Genomic DNA, 17,910 nt, shown 5'->3' with positions numbered 1-17,910 from the left:
TTCTTTCTTACATATGCTCTCCATTGTTTAGGCCTTGCATCATTCCATCCCGCTAACACATCGCCTTCAACCCTCTGCCTAACATCACCTCCACCTTCACAATTAGCCCTCAAGGCTCATATCAGGGACGATAAGGTCCAGATTTTGGTTATTTTACCTATTTATTCAAAGCATTTATTAACTTGTTTGGCAAGTAATTTCAGGAAAAACCCCAATTTCATGTTTTTTATACTGTATGATATTATGAATTTAATTGGTATGCACCATTAGTATAAAGTTGTTTACACCTGCATCCAACCACATCTTACCAAATAAGATATTTACGAGTACAAAGATATTTTCATGAACAAAACACCATACACAAATTATAGGTTTGGCATCAAGGTTAATATGCTATCCCTTTACCATGTTTACCTAGTGCAACATGATTAATATGCTACACTTTGTCTATGCTTGAATAAACTCTCTACTCTGCCTACCTAGAAAATTAATATGCTATCCCTTTACCATGTTTACCTAGTGCAACATGATTATTATTGAGGTCCAGTTCATACTCAATGGTCCAAAAAAGGGCTCTTGTTTGTTTTCAGGGATGAGAAGGCTCAGCTCCCTTTACTCCTAAGAATGACCAAATCTCTGAAGTGCATAGCAGATACAGCTTTCTTCCATGTAACTCTGACACTCAATCATTTAGGCACACTGCCTTCTTCTAAAAGAAGATTGATGATAGACTTAATGATCTCATCATTTAGAACGATCACATTCTGAAAACAAACAAACAAAAAATAACCGTGTCGTTACTACAACAAAATAAAACAAATAGCATTAAGTTACCATACCATACAAATTACAGAAGAATATAAGCTTTAAGTTAATATAACTGAAACAATATTAAGGTAGATTTTGATGCATTAAAACCAGCGAAGAGGATAAGAGAAACATGATGGGCAACGGGAAAGCTTCAAGACATTCAAAATATCATTAGAAATGGAATATATCTATAAAGTGGTACCTCTGGTTTTCTAATAAGTTCCTTCAAAATGGAATGTAGAGTCAACCGTAGCTCCTTGAACAAGACAGCTATTTGGGCAGGTGCATTCAATTTTAACCATCCATCGATGATGACTAGTCCAGTCTATCATGTAAAGGAAAGAAAGTTCAAAACAAACAAGAATTTCACACTTGAATGAGCAGCATTAAACAATCTAGAGAGAGAGCTAACACATGGTTCTGTTTCCTCCGATTAATAATTAGCCACAAAGATCTCTTTTGGTTCCATGTCAGAGATAGTAAATATTTTTCAATTAGGCGTTTTGTTGCATGTTATTATTTTCCTATTTAGTTGAATTAGTAAATAGGTGAAAATTAGAAAGCAAGGTTCTAAACCCATCAAAAAAATATGATTCAAATGTGGGGATTACTTAGAATTATAAAGAATTTTTTAGAATAAGATTAGAATGTCAACAAAGTCCCCCATGACTAATTCAACTACGAATACTTAGAGGAAAAAGCATCAAAACAAGTCTAAACTAGAGAACAGGCACCCACAAAATGAGCATTAAGAACAATTATTACCCCAAAATTTTGAAGGCAAGTTGGCAAATAAAATAAATGGTATCAAGAATTTCAATAATCATGGTATTTTTCTCAATACTTCAGTTTCATTGACTGGTTTGTGAACATGAGGACCGACAAACCTTGGCATAAAACACCATAAAACGATAAAAGGTGCAAAAGAGTATTTTTTCCGCAATAAAAACTTAAATAAAATGGTGTATTGTTTCTGAATTTCATTGTGAAATTTCGGAAAAATAGTGAACAACTTTGAATGGACAAGATCACAGTCAAGGCTTAAAAAAATATCAAATCTAGTATTTTAGGAATGATTTTATAAATCTAGAAAACTAAAGAATTTCAAAATATTAACGAAACTGCTATAATTACCTAGTTCATGGTGGACCACCAATTGAGGTATAGGTGGTCTATCTTAGCCATTGCCATAAGTATAATTTATTTGGGAATAGAGTAATAGAATATGTACCTGATGCTGAACATTGATTGACCCTCCAAAGAGCAAAATTGAGTATGGAGAAATGACTGAAGTATCTCGTAAAAATATTTTGTTCGTTTCAACCTGAAAATTTTAACATTTACGTCATTTACATGTAAACAGATTGATTATAAATGTACAGGTTTGATGTATATATTTTATATATTACTTGAAGGGGTGTTTTAGAATTAGTGTAAACAGGATAATGATGCAATTACATTAATTAGGAAAAATATAAATCCTTATATTTACGCTCTTTATATATTCTCCTGTATGTAACTGATGTATGCAATTGAGACAAAAATTCACTTTCTCAAAATATTAAACTGAGTAAGAAAATTTAGCCAGGCACATAATTTCTCTAGAAAGAACAACCAAACTAGTTACAGGGTTATTAAATTATTTTAGAATTGTAAACACATACTGCTATCTGTTTTAGACAAAAGGAGTAGAGAAAAAAAATTAGAACTTCGAATATTATTATTAGTAATTTGATAGCTTGATACTAAAGACTGAACGCTAATTCCCATTTATAGCGATACATAGTCTCAATCTAAAATAAATAGGGAAATCAGGAAATAAACGGACTCGTAATATCAAACCAAGCTGGAAATACCATGTTGAAATTATGCAATTTTGACAAAAGGAGGAGAGAAAAAAAATAAGAACTTTTTTTGGTGGTGGCCGGGATTCGAACCCCAGACCTTGCATATATTATGCATTGTCCTTACCAATTGAGCTAAGCTCACGGGGACAAAAAAAAAAAAAAAAACTTTGAATATTATTGTCAATAACTTGATAAATACTTTTTTCTATAATATACTTGATTAGTCCTTACCATCTGAGCTAAGCTCACAGGGACAAAAAAAAAACTTTGAATATTATTGTCAATAACTTGATAAATACTTTTTTTCTATAATATACTTGATACAAAATGGTGAACACTAATCCAAATTTATAGTTAATAACATTGAATATTATTGCTAATAACTTGATAGGAAAGACCGAACACTAGTCCCCGTTGTAAGGATACATAGACTTAATCCTAAATAAATAGAGAAATTAAGAAACAAATCATAATATGTAATATAAAAAACTAATCCAAAGAGATAATCTACGATACTCTAAGATTATAAACAAATCGTAAGAACTAAACTAAAATTCTCTAATATATTCTAAGATATTTTATAATATTGATATACGTATTATTACATTACATTGATTTCAAAGCAACAAACTAAATGAACAAACTTAAAGAGATAATACATTTCCAAATTATGTTCAAGCAACATTTTAAGCAAAAAAGGAATCTTAACAAAGTTCAGCAAAAACTTTACAAACCTTTTCAAGGAAGACAAGAAAGGGGTACTTGAATGCTTTTGTGCTACTGTTGATAGAAGACGGGTGGACATGAACTTCTCTTCTTCCATCAAACCAGACTCTATGACTAGAATTCGCAGTGCTAGGAGACTGCTTAAGGCTGGTGAGAGCTGCTGAAACAATACCTTGTTCACCAGCTGCTACATTGGGGTATAAACCTGCACATAGTATAGCCTGCAAGGGTACACTCAGAGATCTTTGCTTGAAATAACATCTGATCATGAGATTTTGTCATTATTTTTTTCAACATCACTTCTATACCACTTCTAATTTCTGTATAGGATAGATAGGTCATGAAATAGGAGGGTTTAGAGAATGAGTATCCTTGTACAAGGACTGACCCTTGGCCCAATTTTCCCAAGAAATACAAATGGATTACTCTTTCAAATGATATGTAATAAGACTATTATTCGTATTCTAGACATGGAAGACACAGATTGCATAAAAAATAAAAAATAGAAGTCCGATAACAATTAGAAAATGTAAGATGCTTTAGTTTTGCAGAATCTTGGGTCAAGCCTTTCACTTAGGTGGTAAACTCAACTAGGACATAACAAAAGAGATAGAAAAAGTCAAGGCATAAACTCAACTAGGACACTGCAAAATGAAGGAAATGACATCATATTTTAAACATAACTTGGAGAACAGATACAAATGGCTAAGTGAGAGAATCACAGAACATCACCTTAAAGATTTGGCGAAAAAGAAGCAAGCATTGTCTAAAAGTTATAACTAAATATACTCAAGCCTTACCTTTAGAATTGACGGGTGATGTGCATACATATTAAATGGTTGTGATGAATCAGAAAGCCACCTGTCAAGACTTCCTATCTTTCTTCCATCCATCTGAAGTGGTTGTCCAGATTATACATCAGAGAAAATAACAAACAAAGCATTCACACTTACAATTTTATCAAACTTTTGACATACTGCTTACACAAATATAATGCTATCCTATGTGCAGTGCACTATAAGCAAGGTATATCCTTAATAGCACTTAAACATAGAAAACATATGTAGGAATATTTGTAATAATATAAATAGTCTAAGAAAAATGGTATTTTGACATCAATATTTGATGTCAAATATGGTGTAATTTGTTTTTGTCTATTTCTGAAATGCGTGTAAGTTGTAGATAAATATGTGTATATCCTTTTGCCATCAAACGAGCTTTGAAATGATCAATATGATCATTAGGTCCAACCTTCACTATATAAACCCCACGAAAACCAATGATCGTCATTTCAGAATGCAAGGGAACATGTTTATAAGTGCCATTGGACAGCAACGCTGCCATTTAATCTGTTTCTTTTTAATTGTCACCTTTTGACTTTTTACACAAACCAAGACAACAAATACATTTTACTATTTTTGATACAACAATTTATCTTTTTCCTATAATAGCCCTAATCATTTAATATCTCATTTCATATATTTTTCTCTCTCTGCAATAAATAAATAAGGGTAATATAAGAAAAACAACATTTAATGTTGTATTAAACTTTGAAAGTGACAGTTAATTAGAAACAAAAAATTTCTGCAAAAGTGAAAATTAAAAGGGAACAGAAGGAGTGCTTAATAAAAGGCATCAAACCTGATTTAATTTTGGAAGAATGATGAGACCAATATCTGCTAGCAATGTTCCAAACTGTATCCTCATCTCCCTGCATACATATAAATCGTGTACTTGAGAAGTGCTGATATAGAAAATACAATTCAGAAAAATAAGCTTTGAGTAACATGCCTTTTGGCATGTCCTTAACATATATTAATGCCTACCAATATATATCCTACATGTATGCATTCATATAAGTAGGATAAAATCGAAGTAAAAGGCTGATGAAGCCTTGGGGAAGACATTCACGTTGAATACTAAATTACCCTGACAAGACTCTTATATGGCTTCTCTACCCACGTAAACCCGGAGTTAGCTGGATCCAATTGAGAGACAGTTGATGATTAACGTGCTTATTGTATTGCCATGCATACATGATAACATATTAAATGAATGTTTACGTATTTATGATGATTGCATAGTTAAATAATTTTTCATTGCATTTGAAATATCATACTCCGCTCATTTTATGCTTGAGTATGATGGCTCAGCTTCGTTTGTTTCCCCTGTGACTGCTTGCACGTCAATCGTGCGAGTAAATGATGATCTGGCACGATAAGATGAAATCAATGATGATTCTGATGAGTGATCATCAGGATGTGATCACATTAGTTTCCTCTGTGTTGGCTGGCTTTTGGTTAATTTTGAGATTTACTTAGAATCGGCTCTTATTATAGTGATAATTAGGAGTTTAGATTCTTAATTCGTATGATTTGTTATTTCTGCGGTTATGGTTTTGTTACTTATTTATTTTAAATGTTTTTATTATACCTAATTGTCTGGTATTTTTACTTATTTAATTACGATAATTACTTTTGTGACAAAGGATGTAACATATAAAAAACTTGGGGACAACAAGGAAGGAACCCAGGAGATAGGAGGTCTACAATCTACATCTGTTTATTGCACCTTTGTTTGGGGTAACTTAGTTACATGTGCAGCAAGAAGCAATAACGCCTATTGTATCTCCATTCTGATTTCATTGAGAAAAATACATTTTCTCTAATCCTAGAATATATAAATATGCTAACGAAACAAGGATCACAAACTGTATTGTAGTATTCACTATTCATTATGTCCATTCTATGTAAATTCAACCTATGGTGTGTTGAAACTTAACATTTCAGCATATTCTTCTTTTTACTTGGACCAAGAGACATGTCACAAGGAACATTACTAATTAAATGATATAATGAAAGGGAAGATAAAAAAAAAAAAAATTGTTAAGTAATACGAGACGAAAGAATACTTAGAGGTAGCTGAGAGATGTCTTAAATGAAAAATAGTAAAAGAGATAGATGCAGGAGAAATAATAAAAAAAAAGACCCCTTTGGAGTTTAGTCCCTTTTTTAAGAAGCCAAACTAGCCCACCGAAATTGCCCCTCTGAAGTTTAGTCCCTTGAATAAGATGAAGTAAAAAATAGAATACCTTATCATAAACATTACAGAGCTGCTCAGAAAATATGAATTGCAGAATTGCTGTGCAGCTTTTGGTCCTTTCTGCAGATGTAAATGTAATCAATATTTTTTTGAGAGAAGGCAATACTATGACGAAATATGTCTTGCAAAATATGAAAGTTCTCTTATAATCTGGGTTGGGCCTAACTCAACTCTTACAAAACCAGCTGGTAAGATGAGGACCGCCTGTGTTTATAAACACATTTTTTACAGCTAATAGTTAAGTATACCTACAGCTAAAGTTTCATGATGATTATGATAAGCAAGGGCAGTTTCTCTATTCATTTATTTACTTATTTTCCCTCGCAAGGAGATACATGGTAGTCATTTCTACTTGTAAGTTTTCTTCATGTGCAATCTCATTTTCTGAGAGCATTAGTAATAGTAATACTTAGAAGGCAGCATACCATAAGATATTGCATCCCTCAACCAGGGTAATCTTAAAACTAATTACACAGGGCGTGCCTAAAAAACAAATCAGAATCACATACTGACCTCGTTCAAAATAGTCTCCCATTTTTTGTAAGCTATAATCATAAGTAAATGATCAGATTGTCTATCAATATCATTTCCCTCACCAGGCCCATCTTGCTTATCATTCAACAATGTTAGTTTTGCTCTTTCAACATTCTGCCTCTGAAGATAGACACACAGCATTTAATTCAAAGTCAAATTAGCTAACCAGACTAAATATATATCAAAGAATTTATAGTATAGAAGACCTCATCCTTGGGATACACAAATGGAGACTTGTAACTTAAAAATGCAGAAACTGAAAGAATCGGTGACAAGCAACCGAAAATTGCACCATACAACATCATCTGCAGTCACAGAAACACCATTAGTGGCTGGCCCAGCAACCTTATATCATATGAAAAGAAAAATAGTAGAAAAAAGGTCTAAATTTTTTTCTTTCCATTTTTCGGTATTTAAGGTGTAAATAAAATATAAACCGTATCAAATCTACCCTAAATAAGGAAAGGGCATTTACTAAAATAAAATTAAATCAAATATATTCTAATTACAGGAAACTAAGAGCATGTTTGATGGTTATGACTTATGATAGGATAGAGACAAAATACGATATAGAGCTCAATAAGGATATGATAGGATAGGGGCAGGGTAAACAATTATCCTATCATGATAACAAACATGATAACAGTATTTTATCATATCATTCTTTTGGTACACACCTAATAAGGACATGATATTATATACTATATCATATTTAAATGACAAAATTACCCTTGTGAAACAATTACATATATTCTTTTGAAATTAAATTTTAATATTTTTAAACTTATAAAACTAAAAAAAATTGTATAAGTAATTTAACAATTCATATAATTTAAAAAAAAAATCCATTGACAATACTAAAAAAAGTAAAAAAAATTAATTTTTATTAGAAAACAAAATGAGTAAATAAATAATTACACTATATATGTTAAATATGCTAAATAAAGATATATATATATATATATATATATATATATATATATATATATGTATGTATGTATGTATGTATTATAGGTAAATAACAGAATTACCCTTGCAAGAAAATTATATTTAATGCGTCAATAAAAATAAATTTATAATCATGTTTTTGTAATTTTTAATAATAATTTTATTTTAAAAGATTCTAATTTCAATAAATTAATTATTAATATTTTTATTTATTAATTTCATATCAATTTTTTTGTTTATCTTTTATTTATATCTATATTTTATCAGATGTCAGTTTTCACATAGTTATATATAATAGGAATAAATCAATAATTTTTATTTTATTTTATCCTATCATGTTAATTTCTAACCCAACTCATATTCAAGATAAGAATTTTAATCAGAGAGACAAGATAGGATAAGTTTCAAGATTAGTTTACCATATCTCGTTGCCTCAACAAACACTGGATTGAGACAAGATATGATACAATAATCATATCTTGTCTCTTATTTTGGGCATCAAACGGGCCCTAAGGAGATAAATCTATCAAATAATAACGAGAATAAATCTGCTTATTATGGTCAGAATGAGTTATGCTCAATATGAAAACCTAATAGAACCCATCGATTTGAGCCATCCAACATATAATTTATGACCATGGAAGTTACATTGATAGTAAATGAACAATGCCATTTACATGGAGTAGCTAAGCTAACCCCTAAGATACATTGCTTGCTATACAATGAACCTTAGCTACATGGAAATGGGAGTGTGTGTCGATGTTTTAATATCAAACAATTTTAATTTAGGTGAAGAACATTGAATAGATAAACAAAAAGACAAAAATCATATATAAAAATAAATGAATTCTAGAGAAATAAAGTTGCATTGAAATGAAAACAAGATTTTTTTTAATCCTTTGAAAATAAGAGGAAATAATAATGTGTACACCTTCCCAATTAATACATCAACAGGTAGTTTTGCCAGATGATGCCCAAGAGGTGTCAACTCTTCATCCCCTTCAAGAGCACCGACCTGCACCATTTTGGTTTCATTATAAGAAAGCAGATACATAAATCAGGAAACATTTTATCTATCATATTACATAGTTCTACAAACAGGTTATGAACTTATGACTATATAAAAACATATTTCCAAACACAAAGCTAATAGGGAAGGGAATATTTGTTGTTGAAGAAAAAAACTGGAAGGATGAGAAAACATAGTAGGAAAATGTCAGAGTACCTCGTACAATAAAGACATTGCTGAATCAATTGCTTCGATTTTCGGAGGTTCTAAAGCCTGTTATTGGAAATATACTGTAAAGAGCAGTCCATATAACTGATCACATAATTCTTATAAATCCGAAAAAATTATTGCTTACAGTAGACAAAAACGGCTTGATATACCCAAGAGATAGTAATTTAATCTGCAGACACAATTCAACTAATGGCATCCGAAGCATCTCCGGCACCTGGATAAGAAGAATATAACATAGATGCATAAGGAAAAGAAAGGATATTAGAATGATGGAAAGACAACAAACAACATTTGCTTTTGGCATTTCATTCTTAAAATCTTGAAAATGAGGGATATTGGGTACTTTTGTAATTATAAATTTATATCATCACAACATAGATTGAATTTGAAAAATTCATATAAACCCTCCGAAACCTCCCAAAACCCTCCCCAATACAATTTTTGAGTTCCCCCAAATGAGGGAGATTTTGTATTATGTATAAAAAATTAACCTCCAAAGCCCTCTCCTCCCAATGTCTTCTATTTCTTGCACTTGCTCCTTCCTATTTTTCAAAACCCTCCCCTCTAAACTCCCAAACAAAGCCTAAGTGGGGTGAGCACAACCTCCACTTATAACTACAAAATATTCAATTTTGTTTACAATAGATAATAATTAAATATTTACAGTAGTAATAATAGTACAAATGGCATTCTATTTTTATTGTGTTTCCTATTGCAATGATTTTCAAAAGAAATTGTAATCAAAATATTTCAAACCATACATAAGATTTCACATTTTTCAGTGGAAAATCATGAAAATGGGAAATCATTAGATTTAATTGTAATCACTCGGTTATAAATAACAAGGCTGAGAGTATTTTATTTTCTCTGAAGAAATTAAAATAATCTCATTCAATAGATTAAAACACTAATTCGTTTAAATAAATAGACTATTCGTTTAAAAAAAATAGACTATTCTAAATCTAATGGACTAAATACAATTATTACAAATAATTACAAAAATCCGATATTTATAACAAAAATATATCAATCGTAAATGAAAACATAAAACAAACTAAATGCACATTAAAGAATCTTTAATTTCAGAATTCATGGTAGAAAGAAACAGAGAGTAATTCAGAGAAACTGAAATATCTAATCCAAATAATGTTCATCCTAATGAGAGAGGTTACATGAGTGAGTATATATATTGTAGGTTAGTCTTAGAACATTTGTAACTATCAGAAGCAGTTAAAGCTGTCGGTAAAAGAATTCTGTAGGTAAGAGTATTCTTGTAAGCATTTCCTTTCAAAATGCATACCTGATAAGGACGCATGAGCTTTTCAAATCTATAACGAGTGTACAAGCGAAAGCAAATTCCAGGTTTTACACGTCCAGCTCTACCCTGACGCTGCCTTGCATTTGCTTGAGAAATCCAATCTTCAACCATGCTAGACAATTTCTAATTTCAATCAAACCAGTTAGTGAGGTGTTCTATCATCTCATTCCACACATGTTAACAGTTTAATATTAATATTTTAGTTGTAATCCCCTTCAAAAAGTGAAAGTGAAATCAGTGAACAATAAGAGTGGTTGGTTGGTGTGGTTGAGCATCATACATATATAATATAGGCTTAATTGCACTTTTCCCCCCTATCTTTTGCCAATTGTGCGATTTTGCACCCCATATTTTTAATTGAGCTATTTTGCACCCCATCTTTTTCCCCCTTTCTGGTTTGAAGGCCCCCCATGTGTTTTAGTGATGATGTGTCTGATATTGATGATGTGCCTTCATTTAATTTTTGACATGTGTGCAAACTATATTTTTAAAAAACAAAATAAATCATAAGAATTAAAATTATTAAAAAGTGGTTAAATTATAAAAAAGAAAAATGGAACCCAGATTTGGGGTTAAATCCCTCCGCCCACACCTCCCACCCCCACCACATCTGCACTCTCTTCTCTGGCATAGGAACTGATGAGATTGTTTAAGAGGAAGGTTTCAGGGTATGGAAGGGTTTTGATGATGTGAGAATGGAGGGTTTTTGCTTTGGTGAAGTTGCGGGTTTCGCAGTAGAGTTTGAGTAATGCACAGTAATGATTTGAGGAAGAAGAGTGTGAGAGTGACATGGATTTGGAATTAGAGTGTTATGTAGAGTGATTGTGAGGAATGGAAATGGATTGAACTGTTCAACATTCGAAGAACATGAACGAATCCAATGGTTTTGTTTGAGTACAGGAACGCAACAAGGATAATATGTATGTCAGCACCATGAATTCAATGGTGTTCCATGAGGGACATGTATTTCTTTTTTATAATTTAACCACTTTTAATAATTTTAATTGTTATTTTTCAAAAAAAAATATTTAATTGTTATGATTTATTTTGTTTTTTAAAATATCATTTACACACATCATCAAAATTAGACACATCATCACTAAAACACACGAGGGGCCTTCAAATCAGAAAGGGGGAAAATGATGGGGTGCAAAATCGCTCAATTAAAAACATGGAGTACAAAATTGCACAATTGGCAAAAGATAAGGGTGAAAAGTGCAATTAAGCCTATAATATATTCAAGTATTATACTTCTGTGATACTTCGGGTACTTTTGGTTGTATTTCACATTTTTTTACTTCCATTCCGTTAACTTTTATACCAATACAAATGGGGGTACCATAAAAATAAATACATGAGAAAAACTTATCATCTCAACAATGACTTTTGCCAACTTAAAAATTATTAATTCTCTCTTTTGATTTAATATTTGTGTTTCTATATTAATTTTATGTGTTGCGCTTTGAAAAATTTCTGCATACTTGTGTCTATATTACATTATTGGTATCCTATGACGTGCTTATGCTTGTTTTCAAATTAATATTAGTTTTACACATTATGTGTTGCACTATACTCATATCATGACATATAAATTTTAAAATTTTCCCAATATTTTGTGTCTGTATTGTACAATGTCGGTATCATATTATGTGTTTGTGGCTCTGCTTTCTAAATAATTTATTCATGTATAGCTCATATGATTTTGATCCAGAGAATGTAGAGATTCATAAAATTAGATTTGCGCAATTGACTTGTCCAAGTAAAATAGAAACTCATCAAAATCAGAATAAAAGAACATACCTTCTGTGGATTGTATCGATTCTCCTTATGTTTTCCACAGTCAATTACATATATCACATCATCTATTGTTATGCTGGTCTCTGCTATATTTGTTGCTATAACGACCTATAAGTACAACAAAACATATTTTAAGATATATAAGGATAAACAAAAATCATTTAAGTTTATGGAATATAAGAAAATATCATATATCTTTTTTTTTTTGAAAGAGAAAATATCATATATCTGGTACATAAGATCAAATATATTATAGTTTCTTATGCTCTAAAAATAGTAAACAATCTGCAAAATTGACAGTCAAGTTTGCTGGTGTTAAAAATAGTAAACAATCTGCAAAATTGACAGTCAAGTTTGATGGTGTTCTAGACTGTTGCTTCATGAGCATCGAGAACTTGAACACTATTATTGACTGACAGGGTGAAGACATTATATCCTTCCAAAAGATCATCAAGAACAGCATCAAGATGATCCTTGGTTGAAACTGGATTGCCTATGGACCCAAATGTGACTTCAAGCAAAATCACGGGGAGCCATATCTTGACCGAAGCCGAAACAGGAAATTAGTAAAAAAAAAAAAATTGAATTATCTCACTATGAGCAAACCAAATATCTCGTTTGCTGTCAGTATTGCGAATCAATTTCTAAATTCACTTTGTAATAGCCATTGGAATACAGTGGATTAGATCCTGAGGTATATCAAGAGATCACCTAGGAAAGGGTTTATTTATACAGATTGAGGTCATGCCAATATTGTTGGATATTTAGATGCAGATTGGGCAGTGCATATCGGTGATAGGAGGTCTACTTCAGACTATTGTGTTATGCCCCACACTACTTTCATAATATAACTAAACACATGAAATTATTTGCCACTTCATCAATGAGAAGATCCTTTCAGACATCATTAAACCTCTTCAATTAACTCCATCAGTAGGCCGATATGTTCATCAAATCTCTACAAGGACCTCACATTGATTTTATCTGTAACAAATTGAATTGGATGCATACAATATATATGCTCCAAGGTATCAAGACTCTCGAGCAAGGTATCATCAAAGTTCTCCCTCATGAGTTTTAGTAGACTATATATTAGTATTTTATAGTACCAGTAAATATAACATATGGATCAAACTCACCTTTCGTATATTTCCTGGAGGGCGTAAAAACACCTTTTTCTGTTCCGTTGATGCAACTGACGAATGCAAAGGAATAACCCAATCAGAAGATGGCCCACCAAACTGGTACGACGCTGTTAACTTATCATGTAAGTGGTTTATCTCAAACACTCCCTGACAAGTCAAATTACAATGAAAAGATATTAATATACAAGAAAATACAGATAAGATAAGCATACCAGCTCAAATGAAAACCGAATGGTCTTACCGGTAAGAAGACAAGGATAGCACCCTCACCACAACTTTCATCAATGTAACATATTAGATCTTCAATAAGATCGTAATCAATGACATCCTCGTTGACTCTTTTCTGCATAATTTTCTCTGAATGGTCAAATCAGAGTTACAATTATAGGTAGTACGAAGATTCACGTTTTAAAAGAAACTCACCAGATTTTTTTGGGCTTGTTCACTGTATGACTGATAATAACTAGGAACAAAATATGGATTAACATGCTCTTCAGAAAGCACAGATTCATCGCCCCATGCAGATAAGACTAGATTCTTCTTCCCCCTGCTGTTTGTCACGGGAGCTCTCTGCAAGTTCTAAATTGCAGCATTACATTAATTAGAGCAAGGCTGATCAGTATAACATCTAGTTCGATTCTTCAATGTAAAACTTATGCATTTTTTAGGAAATATCTTTAGTTCTAAAATTGGGCCAGACAACTGAATTGTAGGAGATTGAGGATGACCAATCAGTGTTATGTGTGGCTTTACAGCTGTACTATGAGTAACAGGAACGACACAGCTGTGAAATGATTGAATATTGCTTTAAGTAGAAGGAAATAACATTAAATCACACCAAATTATATATATTATCAAAGGAATAGTTAGACTAGAGCTTGCAAGAGCTAGTATAGTCTCCAGCACTGTGTATAACGGCTTAAACCACCCAAACACAGGTAAAAAGCGAAAGAACAGTGTGCAGCAAAGTAAGCAAGCGGGTTAATAGCACTTAAAACAAACGCCCAAAATATCAATCCCCTCAGAAAACCCAACTGCGAGCGAAAACCGCAAGCCCCCACACTAACAAAAACAGCACGCAAAAAACAACCGAAACCCAAATGTTTACTGTGCCAAATAATTACACTTGTATGACTCTAGACCTTGGTTTCGCTGTTAATGAAATTCCACCTTTATTGCGGTCCGCCCTAGTCCGCCTAAATCGCGGCCTTTGGTTTGCCTTCATTGCAGCTTCCAACACCTTCATTGTGTTGGCTTTGAGGGGGTGGATTTAGTCCTACATCGGATAGATAGGACCCTTGAGAAGAGTTTATAAAGAGGAGGCACTCCTCAACTACAAGCCGGTTTTGTACGGATGAGTTAGGCCCCAAATTTCAATAGTTATCTAAGCCAATGAAGCTTGTATAACTCTAGTTACTAATGTGACTTCAACTAACTAAGGTTAATTGAGTCTATTCCAGTTCTATCCTTTGAGTTATTTCAGAATGGAAGATTGGTCTTGAATGGCGAGTCTAATGGCCCTTATTATCTCTCAAACCCATCAACAACGTGCCCTACCACAAATTAAGGTTAGTTGAGTCTATTCCAGTTCTATCCTTTGAGTCTATTTGGAATGGCAATTGGTCTTGAATGCGAGTCTAATTGCCCTTATTATCTCTCAAACCCATCAACAACGTGCCCTACCACAAATTCCGTCTTTCTATACATGCTCAGTTGTGTCACCCAAGTCTTATCGAACATCAAATGTTCGTCCCTAGTCTTTCCAAGTTATCAGGTTTACATTGTGAGTCGTGTCGGTTAGGGAAACACACTCGTAGTGATTTTACCGATTCAGTCAATGAATGAGCTTCGTCCCTTTTGATTTAGTTCGCTCAGATTTCGGGGTCTTCCCATACTTTCTCGACTTCTGAGTCCAAATATTTTTTACTTTTATTCATGATATTCTTGTTGCACAAATTATTTTAGTGAAAAATACATCGGAAGTATTCTCTATTTAGCAATTTTATCATTAAGTTGAACTCAGTTAGGCGTGTCAATTTGGTTTTGCGTAGTGATAATGCTAAGAATATGGATCCCGTCAATTTCAAAATTTTATGGCCTCTAATGGCATTCTTATCAGAACTTCTTGCGCCATACACCTTAACCAAATGGGGGAGCCGAACGCAAAAACCAGCATTCATTCAAACTACTTGGACTCTTTTTCTTTCACGGTAATGTTCCATCTCGTTTTTGGGGAGTGTTGTCCTAACGATATGCTATATTATAAATTGCATGCCCTCTTCTGTCCTAGGTCACCTGGTCCCCCGCTCTGTCCTTTTTCCTAATATCCCTTTTACACTCGCTTCCTACTTTTACTCTTTGACGGTGCCTCATTTTGGCTTATATTATATTTTTGAGGTCTGTTCCATACTTTGAGTAGACCTACGTACCTCCTGATCCTCTTCCGTTGTTGTACTATCACGCCTCTATCATCCCACTTCATCCTATGGTGTCAATCCCACCAGAACCCACTATAAGTGTCCCTCTGGCAGACCCTCCCGCGGATCCTTCTTCAAACCCTCTCGAGTACCTTCCCACTGCATAACTTATTCAGACATACCACTGTCGTCAACCGCCCTCTGTTGTGCATGTCCCGACGCCTGTTTATGATAATGAAGTCATTCCATACTCCTCTGCCACCTTTACCGGATCCAACCGTGGATCTTCCCATTATTTGTAAAGGTATATGTCTTACTCGAAACCCATTTCCTCATCACATTGACTTGTGCTATCAGTCTTTCCCCTTTGCATTATATTTGTTTTCTTCTTTGTCTTTTGTTTTTATTCCTAAATCTCCAGGTGACACATCAGTGCATCACCCCACCATGAATGGAGGCAAGCAGTGACTGGCGAGATGTGTGCTCTCCACCCATTGGGACGACTTGAGTGTATTGGGAAAAACCCAAGTCCCACATTGAGTAGATAAGACTCTTGATAAGAGTTTATAAAGAGGAGGCACTCCTCACCTTATGAACCGGTTTTGTAAGGATGAGTTAGGCCCCAAATTTCAACATGGTATCAGAGCTTGTCGAATTCAAGGGCTACCTACCTATCCACGCACCAAGTCCAAGAAGAGAGCTGGGCGTGAGGGGGGTGTATTGGGAAAAACCCAAGTCCCACATTGAGTAGATAAGACTCTTGATAAGAGTTTATAAAGAGGAGGCACTCCTCACCTTATGAACCGATTTTGTAAGGATGAGTTAGGCCCCAAATTTCAACATTGAGTATGTTGTTGTTAGCTTTATATGGTGAAAATTTGTCTTGATGGTAGGGACTGGTCGATTTAAGGTCGATTTATGGCCAGGGGATATACACGGATTTAACCGGTAGCCAAAATGGCATATGTTAGACTCCTCTCAATTGCAGCTGGTCTCGCCATCAACTTGACAGTAAAAATGTTTTTGCATGGTGATCTTGAAGAGGAATGTGTATCTGGAGCAATCACCTGGGTTTGTTTCTCGGGGATAATCAATCGTTTACTTGATTTATAATGTTGATGAAATTTTTATCTGTCAAATTAGGTTTGAACTCAGAGGAGGAGGAGGGAGGAGGAGAGAAGAGGAGTGTGTCAGTAATCATGTTATTAGGCAACAACCAACAATTATTATGCTTTAGGCAGCAATTAGGTTCTTAAACAAGTTTTGAATAATAGGAAAACCTAAGGAAAAATGAGTAGGTGTTTATTTTGGGACAAAAACTCTCGAATTTTTTGGATATGAATTGTCTTGTAACAGCAGACTATTTCTTTCCCTAGTTTGTGTTAATTCCTAATTTGTTGTATTGTAAGAGAACTCATTTCCGTTGAGTTAACAGTCCGGAGATTGTTATAAATAAATTGTCGTTTCTACTAACTTTTTCACTATAGGCACCAGTTTCTATCATATTCCTATAAAATGATACTGTTTATATCTAATTCCCTTATATTACCTGGTCTACTTTTATTAGCCTGAAGGAATGGTTAAACAAATATAAACCAGTTAAATTATAACTAAATTCAGCAAAAGTAATCTTAAGAGGGCTATAGATTACCTGTCCTTTGGGAAATGTTTCATTTGTTAAAGAAGCCGGTGAATCTGAAGCAAGACGATATTTAATCTGATCATATACATCCTCAAGAAAGTATGTTGTCACTGGATGAGTCCTGCCTTCTGCAGTAACTACAGGAAATGACCGAAGTAGCTAGAAAATGAACCTGAATCCACAGTTGCTGACCTGATATTTATAGTTGTAAGATAAAAAAGGAAATCGAGCTAAAAGGAAATGGAAACAAAAAAAAAAAAACTAAACAACTAACTCATGGAACAAATTTAAATACTTAAGATCATACATTAGAATGACCTTGACTTTTGAAGAGCTTTCACTGGACTGCTTCTCAATTAGATTCTTTAGCACAATTAGAATAAA

At 33.2% G+C, this 17,910-nt stretch overlaps 1 protein-coding gene across 1 annotated transcript; it reads right to left on the bottom strand.

The window, feature by feature from the left end:
• Positions 1–222: 222 nt before the first annotated feature.
• LOC120575832 (DExH-box ATP-dependent RNA helicase DExH7, chloroplastic) lies at positions 223–17,685 on the bottom strand (the record flags this gene model as incomplete). Its single annotated transcript, XM_039829772.1, has 18 exons — positions 223–764; positions 1,013–1,135; positions 2,042–2,134; positions 3,392–3,604; positions 4,184–4,276; positions 5,025–5,094; positions 6,475–6,545; positions 6,999–7,139; positions 7,226–7,324; positions 8,899–8,982; positions 9,193–9,249; positions 9,332–9,421; positions 10,508–10,648; positions 12,326–12,430; positions 13,462–13,614; positions 13,709–13,810; positions 13,891–14,037; positions 17,536–17,685. Coding segments are annotated over 18 exons (2,010 nt in total), but the record flags the coding sequence as incomplete, so codon positions are not given.
• Between the last annotated feature and the right edge of the window lie 225 nt (positions 17,686–17,910).

The sequence above is a fragment of the Medicago truncatula genome, unplaced genomic scaffold (genome assembly GCF_003473485.1).
Source record: "Medicago truncatula cultivar Jemalong A17 unplaced genomic scaffold, MtrunA17r5.0-ANR MtrunA17Chr0c12, whole genome shotgun sequence".
In the NCBI taxonomy this organism is placed as follows: Eukaryota; Viridiplantae; Streptophyta; class Magnoliopsida; order Fabales; family Fabaceae; genus Medicago; species Medicago truncatula.
The sequence above is the reverse complement of the archived record's forward strand: the minus strand, read 5'-3'. Positions and strand labels throughout refer to the sequence as shown.